The 14478-nt window shown below is 46.8% G+C and overlaps 7 protein-coding genes across 7 annotated transcripts; 5 read left to right on the forward strand and 2 right to left on the reverse strand.

Moving 5' to 3' along the window:
* Nucleotides 1-202: 202 nt before the first annotated feature.
* COCSADRAFT_33829 (uncharacterized protein) lies at nt 203-1825 on the reverse strand. Its single transcript, XM_007698279.1, has one exon. The coding sequence runs from the start codon at nt 1778-1780 to the stop codon at nt 554-556; it is 1227 nt and encodes a 408-aa protein (XP_007696469.1). The 5' UTR covers nt 1781-1825; the 3' UTR covers nt 203-553.
* Nucleotides 1826-2948: 1123 nt separating this feature from the next.
* Nucleotides 2949-3383, reverse strand: COCSADRAFT_81587 (uncharacterized protein; the record flags this gene model as incomplete). Its single annotated transcript, XM_007698507.1, has 1 exon — nt 2949-3383. A coding segment is annotated over one exon (435 nt), but the record flags the coding sequence as incomplete, so codon positions are not given.
* A 1526-nt stretch (nt 3384-4909) lies between these two features.
* COCSADRAFT_33830 (uncharacterized protein) lies at nt 4910-6045 on the forward strand. The gene is made up of 4 exons (XM_007698280.1): nt 4910-5100; nt 5152-5418; nt 5481-5693; nt 5746-6045. Exons 1-4 carry the CDS (start codon nt 4947-4949, stop codon nt 5865-5867), a joined length of 756 nt encoding a protein of 251 aa, XP_007696470.1. The 5' UTR covers nt 4910-4946; the 3' UTR covers nt 5868-6045.
* Nucleotides 6046-7253: 1208 nt separating this feature from the next.
* Nucleotides 7254-8074, forward strand: COCSADRAFT_33831 (uncharacterized protein). Its single transcript, XM_007698281.1, has 2 exons — nt 7254-7591; nt 7654-8074. The coding sequence occupies exons 1-2, from the start codon at nt 7336-7338 to the stop codon at nt 7773-7775; spliced, it is 378 nt and encodes a 125-aa protein (XP_007696471.1). The 5' UTR covers nt 7254-7335; the 3' UTR covers nt 7776-8074.
* A 161-nt stretch (nt 8075-8235) lies between these two features.
* On the forward strand, nt 8236-9671 carry COCSADRAFT_135351 (uncharacterized protein). Its single transcript, XM_007698508.1, has 3 exons — nt 8236-9101; nt 9158-9463; nt 9517-9671. Exons 1-3 carry the CDS (start codon nt 8292-8294, stop codon nt 9643-9645), a joined length of 1245 nt encoding a protein of 414 aa, XP_007696698.1. The 5' UTR covers nt 8236-8291; the 3' UTR covers nt 9646-9671.
* A 593-nt stretch (nt 9672-10264) lies between these two features.
* COCSADRAFT_23354 (uncharacterized protein) lies at nt 10265-11345 on the forward strand (the record flags this gene model as incomplete). The annotated part of the gene is made up of 3 exons (XM_007698227.1): nt 10265-10430; nt 10632-10853; nt 11083-11345. The coding sequence occupies 3 exons, from the start codon at nt 10265-10267 to the stop codon at nt 11343-11345; spliced, it is 651 nt and encodes a 216-aa protein (XP_007696417.1).
* Nucleotides 11346-12222: 877 nt separating this feature from the next.
* Nucleotides 12223-13538, forward strand: COCSADRAFT_168163 (uncharacterized protein; the record flags this gene model as incomplete). Its single annotated transcript, XM_007698509.1, has 6 exons — nt 12223-12255; nt 12298-12487; nt 12536-12679; nt 12710-13022; nt 13082-13387; nt 13439-13538. The coding sequence occupies 6 exons, from the start codon at nt 12223-12225 to the stop codon at nt 13536-13538; spliced, it is 1086 nt and encodes a 361-aa protein (XP_007696699.1).
* Between the last annotated feature and the right edge of the window lie 940 nt (nt 13539-14478).

Consider the following 14478-nt stretch of genomic DNA (forward strand, 5'->3'; position numbering starts at 1 on the left):
TGTAGAGTCTTACACCAAGACATATCTACCGCATGCGCGCGACCCCGCCACTGCTATCAGGGGCCAGGGTAGGTGTACTGAGCTTCGTCAGCTACCAGGTATTAGATTAAGTGTCGATTGAGGCTTTGCCTATATCGGCCTCCGCGCAAGATGCATAGGAAATCACGTATCAGGCCTCCACGGACACGGCTAGGGAAGTGAAGTCGGAAGAATTAATATTCGGGGGTTTCTTTTTGTAGCATGTCCAACATGTCTAAGATTGAAACAACTTGTAGGAAAAGGGCTGTGCAACTACTTTGTCTAACAATCAACAAATGCTACGGTGTAGGTGTAGAGGTATTTATGGAAAGCAAAAAAAAAATACTGGGAATGTTTGACGTTGGAAAAGTGAGGGGCGCGAACTTTAGATGGTTAGCCCCACATTCACCCTGGCCCCTACTAGCGGCGTTGGTACTATTCAAAGTCTAGAAGGTATGTATGTACTCTCGTACGAATCTGTCCTGCCCTGCATGTGTTCGTGCTGTAAGTAATGCCACTCGTCCACGGCCCCGGCTCATCCGCGTGCTGGTACGACCGTCTGCTCTGTCCCATGCACCAGGTTCATCTGCTTGTTCCTCGCCATCGTGGTCCTCCATGCCGGTGTCCCAGAGTTGAAGAGTGTGTCGATTTGCTCAAGCGTCAGCCGGGCTGTTTCTGGGACAAGGAAGATGGCAATAGTCAGGGTAACAATGGTCACCCCAGCGTAAAAGTACCCCACGCTCGTCCCGATGGCTGCGATCATGTAAGGCGTCCAGAACTGTGCCGCGAACGAGAAAACCGAGGCAAAGGCTTGCGTGTTCGCTTGTCCTTGGGTCCGCAGATGCACCGCATGCACCTCTGCTGACGTCAACCACGAACTAGCGCTGATTGCTCCTCCAAAGACGAAAGCCCAAATGCAAAGGAACGCAACCAGCACCCGTTGCGTGATAGTACTGCCGGTGCCGAGTGTAGATCCCACCGCCGAGAAGATAAGCATTGAGCAAGCAGCAATAGCGTACCCATACAGCAGTGAGAGGCGGCGGCCCACGTTGTCGAGGACCCAAGGGCTGACCAATGAACCTGCGAAGATGCAGACGGACACAATCGCATGCGTTGTGAATGGACTCGCCACACCCAGAGACGAGAGGAATAATGCTGTGTATGGAGCCACGAACTGGATACCGGTAATCTGCAGTGTAACGAGCATGAATGCAGACACTAGGGTTCGACGCAGGTTAGGTGGACGGTAGATGCTGATCCAAGCCGATGAAGATTTAGTGTGGGTTTCTGCTTCGATGGCTGCTGCAATAATGTCCATCTGCGCAGTGACGGCTTCTGAGTGCTGGTCGAGATCAAAGAACTTGGCGAGAGCCACTCTAGCATCATCGTCTTTGCGTCGAACAATGAGCCAGCGCGGCGAGTCAGGGAAGAACATGAATGTCGCCACCAGGAGTACGCTGAGAGGGATCTGGCAGGCGATTGGGACTCTCCACTGCCAGTCGTTGGTTGGACTCAGCTTTGCTGAACCGGCGCAGACTCCGGCAGCGATCGCATTGCCCACCGTCAGAGCGACGTTGTAGATGCCCATCAAGAGCCCGCGCTGATCTGGCGGCGCGCTCTCAGTGCCGTATGTGATGCCCACGACGAAGAGCTGACCAGTACCAGCCGCATTGATGCACTTGCACACCATGTAGTTGAGGTAGCTCTGGGACGTACCAAGCATCCCCGCGGCGCCTACCGCCACCAGTGCAGCGCCTATCATCACCGTACCGCGCCGCCCGACAAACGTGCCTGTGACGCCCGAAAGCGCGGCGCCAAGGGCCTGGAAGAGGGCGCTCACGCTGAGCAGCGACTGTTGTAGTGAACTCAGTCTGCACACTTCCGTTGCCACGCCGCTAACAGCATCGAGCTGCCTTGTGCAAACAGAGCCGAATGCTTGGTTAAACGATGGCATTGCAAGCACGATTCCAGAGAAGCCATAGTCGAAGTTGGCGATCCAGGCAATGGCGCAGATGGCTGCCATGAAGCGCCACATGAACGGCGTAATGCGCCGGAGGCTGGCGGGTGGCGGTGCATCATGGTCTGTTGTCGGATGATGCTCCTTTGTCATTATGGTTTCGCGAAGCCCGTTCTTTATCATCGCAGTATCTATAGTTTAGTCTTGCCGTCCGTCTTGCGGAATAGTACCATAAGCAGACAACTTCAACAACCCATCTTATACATATCAACATTGCGTGTGTACATACTTTCGATAGTTGGATAGAGTCGATTGTAGCGACGTCGGGGCCCGACGGAGGCCTGGCACTTACACTTAGCGATGGGACCGAAAGAGCCATAATCAAAATCCGAAAACTACCCATAATGCACCCGGCGAGGTGGTTCCTCGTGGTTTTACTTTATTTTTATCCGCTATCTGTGTATTATAAGGGCCTCGTCAAAGGTCAAATTCATGCAAGGTTAGATCCGTACTACCACATATACACATACTTAAGTATTCAACACCGTTAATGATAGCAAAAAGTGCGACTCTTTGTAAATCTCACGAGAGAATCCACCTAAACTTGTCAAGACAATATTTGCCAGAGATAACAAGTGAAGAGTGGATGCGGTTGCGAATTGACATTTTGGCAACGATGTTTTTAGGGTTTGAATACATCTAGTTGGTAGAAAATGAGTCTAGAGTCCTCATATTCTGGGGTAGAAATTGCATTGTACCATACTTCTTTCCAAAAAAAAGGAGGTGGGGGGATCACGGCGGACTAGCGCGCAACTGGTGTCATACGGATTATGAGCGGCAGCCTAGCCCAAGTTGTGAAGAGTTTTTGATGCATCCAGTCCCTCGACTCCGGCAAGACCTCTATGTCAAACTCAAACACGACCAAGACTAAGAAGAGTTGCATTTCAATCAAGGCAAGACTACAATCACGGGGTTAGCTGAGGTTGCCAGGCTGGATTGTGGCAGACCTGGCCAGAAGATTGGCGTAACCAGAAATGACGGATTCCTGCTCTCGCAGTGCTCTATCCGAAAAGCGGTGCGACAATAGTCGTCTTAGCTTCGAGTGATCGTCCTTGGGAACGGAAAAGAGGCTTGGGCCAGCGTCGGCAATGAAGGTCAGAGATGGATCCTTGATGTATTCTGGAGTTCCATTGCGATGACCATATATGTCTTTCAATGCTTTGGCATCGACAAAAATGAGTTTGTCTGGTGCAATTCGAATAGTTGGGCCGTACTTTAGATGCATCTGGTGTAAAGCGTACTGGGGATCTCCGCGGAGACTATGACAGGAATGCCATAGGACGCCGGCTCTGGTCGACCAAGGGCCTGGGAACGCTCTTAAGGGGTGTAGGTAAAGGTTGTAGAAGGCTCTAAGAATGCAATGCTATTCAGAATCCTGGTCAGTGTCGCGTGGTATCGCGGAGAGCCAATGACGCATTTGGGTACTTAGTACAAAACCGGCGACAACAGCTAACATGGCCGCTGAGGTTGGAGCAAGTTGCAGCATGTCGAAAGGGGAATTTTATGATTTACTATCGTGACAATTCTCATATTAGGCCACTGTGCGGGTTGAGCTTGCGTATATAGTCATTTCGTAGCCCAATACTAGTCGCAATGGGAGGGGGGGCAGAAGTGGAGCGTGATTGGGACCAAACTACGAACCACCACACGATATCCCGGCTTGCAAGCCGATCTTTCCAGTTTCTTCAATTGAAGCGCTCTTTCTTTTCTCGAGTCATGTACCTGTTTCCTTGTTGTGAGGGCAGGGCATCGAAGTCGAAGAGGTCAAGTGCAGGCGATGGCGGGGCAGCGCAGCCCCTCGCCGCTTCCTAACAAGAGTTTCTTTTCGTACACTGCTCTCAACCTAACACATAATTGTGCAATGTGACAAACGCACTTCTATTTTGGCCAATTTCTCCTCCATCACGCTTTGCATCGTCGCGTTCTGGCAACTGTCGCCATTTCTGAAGCGATGTTTTAGATACTTAGTATTACTTACTTACCACGCCCCACCCCCACCGCCGGAGTACCACTTCATCTGCCCCACCAGCCTCATCACGACAAAGGACCATCTATACAATCGGGACAGCCTGCTGATCAGGCTGAGAACTTTGTTCTGTCTAGCAGTAAATTTGGCCAATTATACAATGCTACGTAGACTCGAACTCCAATACAACTTAGCCAGGTAAGTACGCACCCTGATTCAAAAACACGCAAATGCAACGCGGATTCGATGTTGATCCTCACCCGGTATAAGTAGTCTAGCGCGAATCAGTCCCTTGATTTTCGCGTTTTAGTTCTAGCGTATGCCTTCTCGGATATTATAGTACTCTAAATACTGGAATGTAGTTTTAGTAGAGCTATCTCTATATTCTTGCTTTGCGTGTATACTTGCAATCATCCAAAATTCTAACGCTATAACCATTTTAGCGCAAAAGAGGCCTTTTTTGCCACCTGATATTAGTTACGCTTAGAGGTTCATGACGTGAGCTGCGTGGAGACAGATGCGCGCGGTGTATGCTGGTACGGGAGAGTTTCACATGTGTCAAAACGAGACGCGTGTCATGAAAGTCCAGATTCCGCCATCGCGCCGCCAACATTGTTCAAGAGCTCTGAACAGCTTTTGCTCACTTCAAATAACACCCATAGTATCGACGATGCACAGTTAAAGATAGTGTATGAGCTACAGGCAGTACACTTTGCTTTACTTATCCATGCTGCAAGCAGTATGAGAATGCATGTTTCTCTTGCAGCAGTCATGTTACTAGGTTGAACGATGTTTTGGGTGGCGTGACGTCATGGTTAAGAAAAATGACGGCACCTTTCACCTGCAAAGGCATGAGCATGGGATGGCATCATTATATTTGTGACTTCTCTTATATGATCTTGGTTTCTCAATTTCGACTTTTACTATCATTCACCAAGTAAAACCATGCCTGACACTAGAAACATGGCCGAAATCATGAGGCATTCTGAGCGTCTCACAGATGGAGTTGATGGGGTGGTGCGCTCCATCAGCAATGTACCTATCACCGAACAACGAAAACCGTTCATGGACTCGAAAGGCTCGAGGCTTCGGCATCCAGGTATGTATTTTCACATGGAATAATCCGCAACTACATCTCTAATACGATCAGGCACTGCCCGTGCGAATCTCGCCCCATCGGTAGAATCGCCCCAAGGCACCAAGGGATGGAAAGAACAGCACTCTCATCAGACCGTTCTACAACAACATTGCGACTTCTTTGACCGCGACCACGATGGAATTCTTTGGCCACAGGATACGTTTGTTGGCTTCTACCGGCTCGGTTTTGGTGTCATTCTATCCATCGTCGCCGTGTTCGTTATCCACGCCAATTTCTCCTATCCGACGTGCTCTGGATGGTTACCTGATCCATTCTTTCGTAAGAGGTCCAATTTACAAACTGCACCAGACTCAAGTTAACTTCATGTACCATGATTTCAGGTCTATTCCTTAAGAATGTACACAAAGACAAGCATGGCAGTGACACCGGCACATACGATAGTGAAGGACGCTTTTTGCCACAAAAGTTTGAAGACATATTTGCCAAATATGCCGAGGGAAGGGATTATTTGACAATATGGGATGTCAGCAACGTGCTCAAGGGACAACGGTGCATTGCTGATCCAATTGGTTGGGGCGGTGCATTCTTTGAATGTAGGTCAATATAAGTGTTATTGTTTGCAGACTGCAACCCTAACAAACACAGGGATTGCTACGTACATAATGCTCTGGCCCGAGGATGGCAGAATGATGAAGGAGGATATCCGTCGTATCTACGATGGGAGCATATTTTATACGCTTGCTGAGAGACGAGAGAAGAGTTCGTGAGGCTGATGTTTTGTGGTCTCCTCACGGTTATCGCGCTCGAGGGTTTCATTCGATAAAAGCCGTCCCTGTTGAATGTTAAAAGGCTTTACAGCAACCGTTCGCATTGTTGCAATGTTTTGACAGTAACTAGAATGACTAAAGTCGAATTTCTTGAATTCCGAGTCAACTTGTTCACGCTTCTTAACCGCAATAGCGAATGATGAATACGTGGCTGCCGAGAGAGGTCATCATTTTCACACAGGAAGATATCCTTGCATCCTTCATGGTCAATGGTGTTCTAATACCTGTCGTCAAGAGGGCATGAGCCTACGAAGTACTCCCGGCCAAGGCTTTCAAAGAAGTGATCTTCAGAGGAAAGCTACTATCGCAAGAATTTGAAACACAACGAGGCTTCTCGATACATAAAGGGCTCTCTATTCAACACCCTGGATCTGACCCTTGCACCGTCACTAAGCGATCTCGGGATCAAGTCCAAATATGCCAAAAACAAAGCATATGCTAGAAGCACCCCGCCATCTGCCATTCATGATGCAAGATGATACCTTTGCAGTTTTTTTTCACAAGCCTGCAAACGTTAGGTCTCTAACTTTTGTGCTAATTTCAGGAACGAAAGGAGTTCACCTAAACGAACTACGCCTCGTTTGCAATAATCCATTTGATGGCAAGTCAGAAAACAACTTTAGAAACACTTCAGTTCACTTAAAATCCACCGAATTTGAGCTACCTGTCGATGTTGAAGAACGAGGAGCCGTTGAGAAGGATCTTTGTTTCGTGGAGACCCCCATACAAGTCTATGATATGAACCGGTGGATTGCGAACATCAATGTCCTATCTGCATTACAGAATGGCAATGATGCTGTACGCCGCAATACGATGAGTTTTACGGGATGTTCCACAATAATACCGTCGGTCAATGTGTCTATCGATAATTGGGAAGGATTGCTGGAAGTTCCGAGAGGTCTTGGCAAACTCGGGGTTGTGGTTGTAAGGGCAAACGATAGTACATTACTTCTTGCTTCAACAAAGAATCTCTTTTATTATAATTAATTTTCTAATTACACAGCCTCATCAATATACTTGGCAACGGACATGTTGTCAGCTGGAAACATCCTATGAGGCTCAGCTGATGCCAAGCGATACTAGTACTCAAAAGGGAAATATTGTGTATTACGATCATTCGATTTGCAAAATTTCAGCTACTTGAATAAGCCAAGAATTAGCCTAGCTTATTTTCATGTACCATCATGACATTCTTCAGCCTCAGCTGAATTTTCTAAATTCTACAGTCAGTGCTATTTCTAGGTCATATTCTATGGCCCTGGAATCCTACTGTAACCTCATATGTATAAATAATTCCTTATTGACAGCACTACTAATCATACTCATCAACATTTCCATCAACATTTTCATCAACATTCTCACAAACATCGTCAAAGACATCGAACACGCTTCCACAACTTTCGACACCATGCGATTCAACATTTTGCCAATGGTCGCTATCGCGGCAACTTTACCAAGCGTTTCTCTATCTGCGCCGACTGATTCCGTTGGCATCTCTGCCCGCGACAACACCGCTGCTATAATTGGCACCTGGGATGATAAGCAATGTGGCATCTCGAAAGTAGATGACAGCGTCGCTGTCCCTGATAACCGCCCCACCGGTAATTGCAAGGAGTTGCGTGGGAACAGTATGCAGGTCTTCTGGGTCAAGAAGGGATGCGTAGGTACGTATATTGTCCCGCTTCCAAAGCGCCACAAATGAACAAGTTAATGAGTAGCTTTATAGTTTTGCTTTTTAAGAACAGAGGCTGTAAGACGGACCCAACGCCCGCAACCTCGCTGGCGAATGGCTGGAATCAATGTTTTGATAATAGTCGATATGTGAGCTGGACAACATATTGTGCGTAGGTTATTGGATAAGGTACTACTGGTAGATCAATGGACGGGGTACTGTTGGTAGAGTGTTGTAATGTGGTTTTGGGGACGGGATCTGTAGATCGCTTAATCATGGCATAATCTAGACGGGCTATTGAAGACTTTGTGGAAAATGCTAGCTGGGCACGTGAGATAGACCTCGCTAAGGACATGTTCGGTTTCGCGTTATGCGCCTGCATCTTTTATGCCTACTTGCGTGTAGAGCTCAGCAGGAAAACCTTGCTAGTGTCGTGGCTGGACCTTCCCGAACTTCTATAGGTCACGAAGGGGTGGTTTGGCTGGAATTTTAACACGATTTCGGATTTATCGGTTGAGACCTACTATGGGGCACGTGCGAGTTCGGATCCGAACGTTACTCCAGAATCTCGGCTCCGACTTATCGATAAAAAGGCCGGGAGTCAGCAGGATATGAATGTCACAGGCCCGTCTTCATGAGGGATTCAGCGTAAGTTTTAATGCATCACTTTCCGGTGCCAGTTTTCATCGAAAATGGTCTCTGATTATCTTACTCTTCTTTTTCTCCTTCTGCGTCATTTGCCCTCGTTCGCCCTAACAGCCTCGACCCGCAAGATTAAGGCTGTAGTCCACCGTTACACCTACAAATCCCTGCCAGCAACGCAAACTAGGAACGTGGTCGTAGTTGGCGGTTCCTTCACCGGATATTTTACAGCGAAACACCTAACCGAAACGCTTCCCACTGGATATCGCGTTGTTCTCATCGAGAAGAATTCACATTTCAATTATGTATTTGCCTTTCCTAGATTTAGTGTAATGAAGGGGTACGAGAAACTCGCATTCATCCCATATAGAGGACTAGAAAAGAGAGCACCAAAAGGCATATTTGAGTTTGTGCAGGGAAAGGTTGATAAAGTGAATGAGCACGTCATCAGACTAGTGGGTGGAAAGGAACTGGAATATGAATATCTAGTGGTTGCCACTGGAACTTCATCAGCACTTCCCAGTAAAGTTGCAGCAACGGAAAGTCTTGATGCGCAGCGAGAGTTGAGAAGTTTGCAGAGTACAATCGAGAAGGCGGCACGAATCGCGGTTGTTGGTGGAGGCGCAGTAGGTGTCGAGCTTGCAAGCGATATCAAGGACTTTCATCCAGAAAAAAGTGTTGTGTTGATACAATCAAGAGATAGGCTGCTCCCGAGCTTTGGAGAACGGCTACATCAGTACGTAACGAAAAGGCTTGGTGAAATGGGCGTCGAGGTCTGGCTCAATGAACGGCCACAGATTGTGGAGGGAAGTCACACCCTCAAATTAAAAAAAGGCGAAGAAGAGACCTTTGATCTCGTCGTAAGTCGTCCATTGGGTATCGAAATTCTTTCGATTAGTCAACTCACGAAGTGCAGATCCCATGTACTGGTCAGCGGCCAAACAGCTCAGTTGTATCCAGCCTTTCATTGGAGTCAATATCAAAGGAGTCTTCTCACATTCTTGTCAGACCAACACTGCAGATCTCTGATGAGCGTTTTCCGAACATCTTCGCTGCTGGCGACGTGGCAGCTTCTGGTGGACCAAAGATGGCACGAGCGGGTTATATGCAGACTTTCGTTGTTGTTGACAATATCCTATCTCTAATCAAGGGGAAGAATAACCTGAAGGTCTACAAGCCGATGCGATGGTTAGAAGGCTCAATCAAATTAACTTTAGGAAAGGTAAGTATTATTGATAGTCCGTATGGTCAAGAGTGAACACTAAATACTACTAGGAACATCTCGTGATGTATACGGACGAGTCTGCTGGGAGGGACACGCTCGTGGCATCAAATTCCGGAAAGATTGATATAGATGTCAAAAAGCAATGGCGCCAGTTTGGGGAGGATATAACTCAGCTGTAAATGATCGTACAATAATATCATAAGAGTATACACTTAAAACCTGATACAATGAATCTTGGAAAGAAGTGAATGTACAACATTACCCCATAGCGACAGCCTCAATTAGCGGTGTAGTTGTACGGTCGCTTACAATGACAATATTCTATGGCTCTTTTCGTTCAATCTGCAAGGACTATGGCCTTCATTGCTTATGTTTATTTGGCATATAGCGTATCAGACTATTTTTCTTGAAATAGAATAGCAAGCCTCACCCCAACTAGCTAGAACTAGTGTGTACTTAGCATAAAAAGCTCAAAAAAAGCCTGTACTAAAAACTCGGAGTTTTAGCACCGAGGCTTTGTTAAGTAAAGTCCCACTTGCGGAACTTTTATAGACTACACCACTCATGTATCGGCATAGCCTAATGTTCAGCCTTGGATTGTTACCAGATGTCTATCCGCGGGCTCTAGATTCAAATCAAGAGACAAAGGTGATTAAATACAAGATGCGTAACAATATAAATAGAGCAAGTGTAAGTAGACTGTCTGCCCCTTATCCTGTGTCAAAAACTTCACCCAGTAATACATCATTCGTTCTTGAACTAATCTCTATATATTCCTAAAACACATCAATATTCACAATGTCAACCCACAAAGCTCTGGTACTGGAGAAGTTCGGCACACCCCTAGTCCTTGAAGATATTTCGAACCCCACCTGTTACACTTGGCTCAGCGCTCGTTGCACTGCTTTACGCGATGATACCCCCGCTACTTCCAGTGCTGTTGTATGGTGCTTTCAAGGAGCAAGTAAGTTCATTATCGCACAAATTTTGTATGGCTTCGACTCTAGCTTTCGCCTTGCACTAGCATGCAGTACCGCTATTGTTTCCAACTTCAACACACAATACCAAACGACATGTCAATTTCGCTGTTATCCGTTCTAGCACCACCACTCTACAAATTACCTCTAATATCCCTAGTAACTAACCTTCCCTCCCTACATTCCAGGCTATTCCTGCGTAGCACGTATCCTTTCTCTTCCCCCTGATGCTACCACCCTCCAAATCGGCGACCTCGTTTGGGTCGATGCTACGATCCGCAGCCGCGATAACCCGCACGCCGAAGTCGTTCGCGCCTCCCTCTGCGGCGCTGACCCGGGCTCGCTGACCCTCGTGAAAAGCGTCTGGAAAGATGACGTGTTCACCGAGAAATTGCTTGTTCCGCTTGAAGGTATTTTTAAGTTGGAAGAGAAATGGGTGAAGGGGAAATAGCAAGATGGACTAGGATACAATATCAGTGACTTTGCGCATGTGGAATCTTATCTGTTAGCAGTTGGGGGGGTTGGTAAGCTCGAATCTCGGGGCCGGTGATACTGTTATTGTGGGGCCGGCAGCAGGGGAGTTTTCAGGAGCTGGGGTGTTAGTTACATTGGCAATGGGGTGTAAGTTTGTGACTGCAGCTCGTAACGCTGAGAAGCTCGAGTTGTTAGAAAGGTACCATGGTGCCAAAGAGAGACTATCAACAGTTATTCTAACGGGCGACACGGACGTGGATGCGAAGGCACTGAAAGATGCGACTGGTGGAAAAGGAGCGCACGCCTTTGTGGACTACAGTCCTTCCTCTTTAAAGGAAGAACCGCCGTTTTCCATGGCAGGCATCAAGTCGTTCAAGCGTGGTGGAGAGTATATCTTATTGGGAGGCGCATATGTTGATCTTACATAAAATTCTGTACCAAGAGATGATGCTGCGCGAATTGAAGATCCGGGGAAATTCATGTATGAGAGAAAGCATATAGAATGCTTCTTGAGGATGGTTGAAACAGGGAGTTTGAAGATAGGTACAGAAGCGGGTTTGACGGATGGGTTCAATAATCTTCGTCTGGATCAGGTGGAAGAGGCGTTGAGTACGGATCCAGGGTGGGCGTTTGGGGATCAAAATTTGTTTACCCCTAACAAGGGGTGAGAAAGCGAAACGGTCGCTCAACCTCACCAATCACTGTTGCCAAATTGATAGTATTGCGATATTTCTTGGTACTAAGACATGAATATACCCATATAGCCGTCTATCTATTCACTTTTTCCCAGTAACTTAATTCAACAGCTACACAGTGATTGCAGTATTCGCAGCAGTGAAGTACAAAGGTAGGGTGGTCTACACTATAGATAGAGAATACATAGCTGATTTCATAAATTTACTAAGTTTATTGAATTTCATATTCACTGACTCATTCTCCTACATGGCTATAAACAATGATAAGGAATAGAAAGTAGCTGGTATCTACTATGGTAAGTCTAGTGGTCCGATACTATGCACGACTGTTCACTAAAACATCCTTATAGCTAGGTAATAAAATGATACGATAAGCATATATTGTATAAACGTTCATAATACTCCTGTTGGTGACGGCCCAGACCTAGAGCATGACGCTATCAACCCCGCGTTGACGCAAGATGTTAGCTCAATTGCGCTATCAAGGCCGCATCACACACCTGTTGACGTGATATGCCAATCTCGTTGCGACACTAACTTATGTACTATATCGAGTCTTGTTGCTGCAAGACTTTCAGAATGTACCATACATTTCATATCGAACATTAGCATGGCTACTGCTCAAGTGTTGAAAACTGGTCCGGTTGGTTAACCCGATATCGACTATGCTCCCGATCTCGACAAGTATCTCGCACGTGTTGCCCTCCAAAATGCTACTGAAGAACTCTCGAACCAGATACCAGATGGATTCCCTCACGAACTGAACTCTGACCTTGTATGGAATGGAAGCGACATTACTGAAAAGTACAATTTCGTCTACGAAATCAATGCGGAAGAGCTTCAGGAGATCGAAGATGCACTAGAATACTTCAAATGTAAGCTATTTTGATGTGTAAAATTGAGATATGCTGAAACGACAAAAGCTCTTAGCAAACCACTCGGCTTCGTCAACAAAGACACATTTTCTCTTCCAAAGCTGCACACTGAACTGCGCAACATTTCCGATGAGGTCCATAATCGATGCGGCTTCAAGGTTCTTCGAGGCCTGCCATTTGATAAACATGACAGTTAGAAGAATATTATCATATACGCTGGAGTCTCGTCGCACGTTGCTCCGATTAGAGGGCGCCAGGACTTTCAGTACCAGGGAAAACCGGCGCATGTCGTCTTAGGTCACATCAAAGACCTAAGCTCGATTGTGGATGCTAACAAAATTGGCGCACCTGCTTATACGACTGATAAGCAGGTATTCCATACTGACTCGGGTGATGGTATTGCCTTGGCATGCTTGGAGACTGCTGCGGAGGGCGGGGAAAGTAAATTGTCCAGCTCATGGACAGTATACAAAGAGCTTGCCAGAACGAGACCAGATCTTATCAGGACCCTAGCTGAACCTTGGGCCAGCGAGAAGTACGTTAAACTCGTAACTAATTCAAACTTGAAGAAGCTGCTCCTAACTATTGCGATAGTTTTGGTGGTAGGGGGGACAAGTATGCACTTCGACCGTTGCTTCACTATCAGCCAAAGACCAAGTCTACTCCTGAGAGACTGATCATCCAGTATGCACGAAGGACGTTCACAGGCTATTGGGGTTTGCCAAGATCCTCTGATGTGCCACCCATAACTGAAGCTCAGGCCGAAGCCCTTGATGCCCTCCATTTTCTAGCTGAGAAACATGCTGTTTCTCTTGGTTTTAGAAAGGGCGATGTGCAATATATCAACAATTTGAGCGTTTTCCATGCCAGAGATAGATTCAAGAACACTCTGGAGCAGCAGTGAGTATCAACCCACCTGATCATGCAAAATCCCGTGCTAAATCAATTTAGGCGTCATTTTATCCGCCTTTGGTTGCGTGATCCTGAGAATGCATGGCCCACGCCTGAGGCGTTGAAGTCAAGATGGTCCATACGAAGGCGTGGCGCCTGAAAACTCTGTTTTTCCGCTGGAGCCAACAATTCGTACTGCAAGTGGAGGGAAAAGTAAGCCGCTGGAGTAGAATACACAGGTCGTCTTGAGACCCTGTATACCACGTCTGCAAACGTACTTCGCCCGGTTAGTTAGCGTTATTTAGACCTATAAATCCCCACCGTAAGAAGGTATGGGCTAACTACAGCATCTACCTATATTTTTGAAGATTACTCTCTAGATCGAAGACTCAAATGATTTGAGTGACGCTGAGAATGCTTTTATTTGGGGCAAAGCTGCTCCGCCACCTTATTGTTGTTAGTAACGCAAGATACGTGTGCAGACACAGTGTATTGAAGATAGCAACATTGCGAGTGGCACCAAGCAGATAGAAAATGAACTATCCGGGCATAGGTTCCTTTTTGGGCTCTTGCCAGGATATGCTGGGATTGTTATCAGCCAATCCCTATGTTACTACAATCCCATATTCTATGTATATCGCCCCACGTGAATGTTTTATCGGCCAGCTATTCTAAGTTCCCCATTACTTCCGTCGCTTCTAAGATCATAAATGACTCCTGGCAGTGTAGTATACAGCACTTCACTCTTCATCCAGCTATATAAATTCGAATCTTCAGTAAGGATATACGAGGGTGTGCGACGAACTGCCCAGCGAAGCGAAGGCCCAACGCCTTGGCTCTTCCAGGTACCCCTGCGATATCGCAAATACATTATCTCTCGCGTGCTCGGCACGCAACACAATGTGATAGGTTTAACAGGTATCTGAAGGCAATCGTTAGAATTCAACAATCGTGTTGCAAATGACGTGCGATGGTGACATCTGCACTCCAGTTTGCAACCAACCCCAACCGCAGAAGGTTGGCTCTATCCTTAGACTTCCATATATACCTCCAGTGTCCGTCTTGCGCTACATGCTTACATGCCTCAAAGACCATCCAAT

The sequence above is a fragment of the Bipolaris sorokiniana genome, assembly GCF_000338995.1.
Source record: "Bipolaris sorokiniana ND90Pr unplaced genomic scaffold COCSAscaffold_3, whole genome shotgun sequence".
Lineage (NCBI taxonomy): Eukaryota > Fungi > Ascomycota > Dothideomycetes > Pleosporales > Pleosporaceae > Bipolaris > Bipolaris sorokiniana.

Excerpts from the sequence above, each read along its gene's own strand:
- COCSADRAFT_33829 (XM_007698279.1), bottom strand. The coding sequence starts at position 1,780 with ATGATAGGCGCTGCACTGGTGGCGGTAGGCGCCGCGGGGATGCTTGGT.
- COCSADRAFT_33830 (XM_007698280.1), top strand. The coding sequence starts at position 4,947 with ATGCCTGACACTAGAAACATGGCCGAAATCATGAGGCATTCTGAGCGT. Across the intron at positions 5,419-5,480 it reads GTTACCTGATCCATTCTTTC|GTCTATTCCTTAAGAATGTA; the intron begins GTAAGAGGTCCA and ends CCATGATTTCAG. Across the intron at positions 5,694-5,745 it reads GGGCGGTGCATTCTTTGAAT|GGATTGCTACGTACATAATG; the intron begins GTAGGTCAATAT and ends TAACAAACACAG.
- COCSADRAFT_33831 (XM_007698281.1), top strand. The coding sequence starts at position 7,336 with ATGCGATTCAACATTTTGCCAATGGTCGCTATCGCGGCAACTTTACCA. Across the intron at positions 7,592-7,653 it reads GGTCAAGAAGGGATGCGTAG|TTTTGCTTTTTAAGAACAGA; the intron begins GTACGTATATTG and ends GTAGCTTTATAG.
- COCSADRAFT_135351 (XM_007698508.1), top strand. The coding sequence starts at position 8,292 with ATGGTCTCTGATTATCTTACTCTTCTTTTTCTCCTTCTGCGTCATTTG. Across the intron at positions 9,102-9,157 it reads AAGAGACCTTTGATCTCGTC|ATCCCATGTACTGGTCAGCG; the intron begins GTAAGTCGTCCA and ends CACGAAGTGCAG. Across the intron at positions 9,464-9,516 it reads TCAAATTAACTTTAGGAAAG|GAACATCTCGTGATGTATAC; the intron begins GTAAGTATTATT and ends AAATACTACTAG.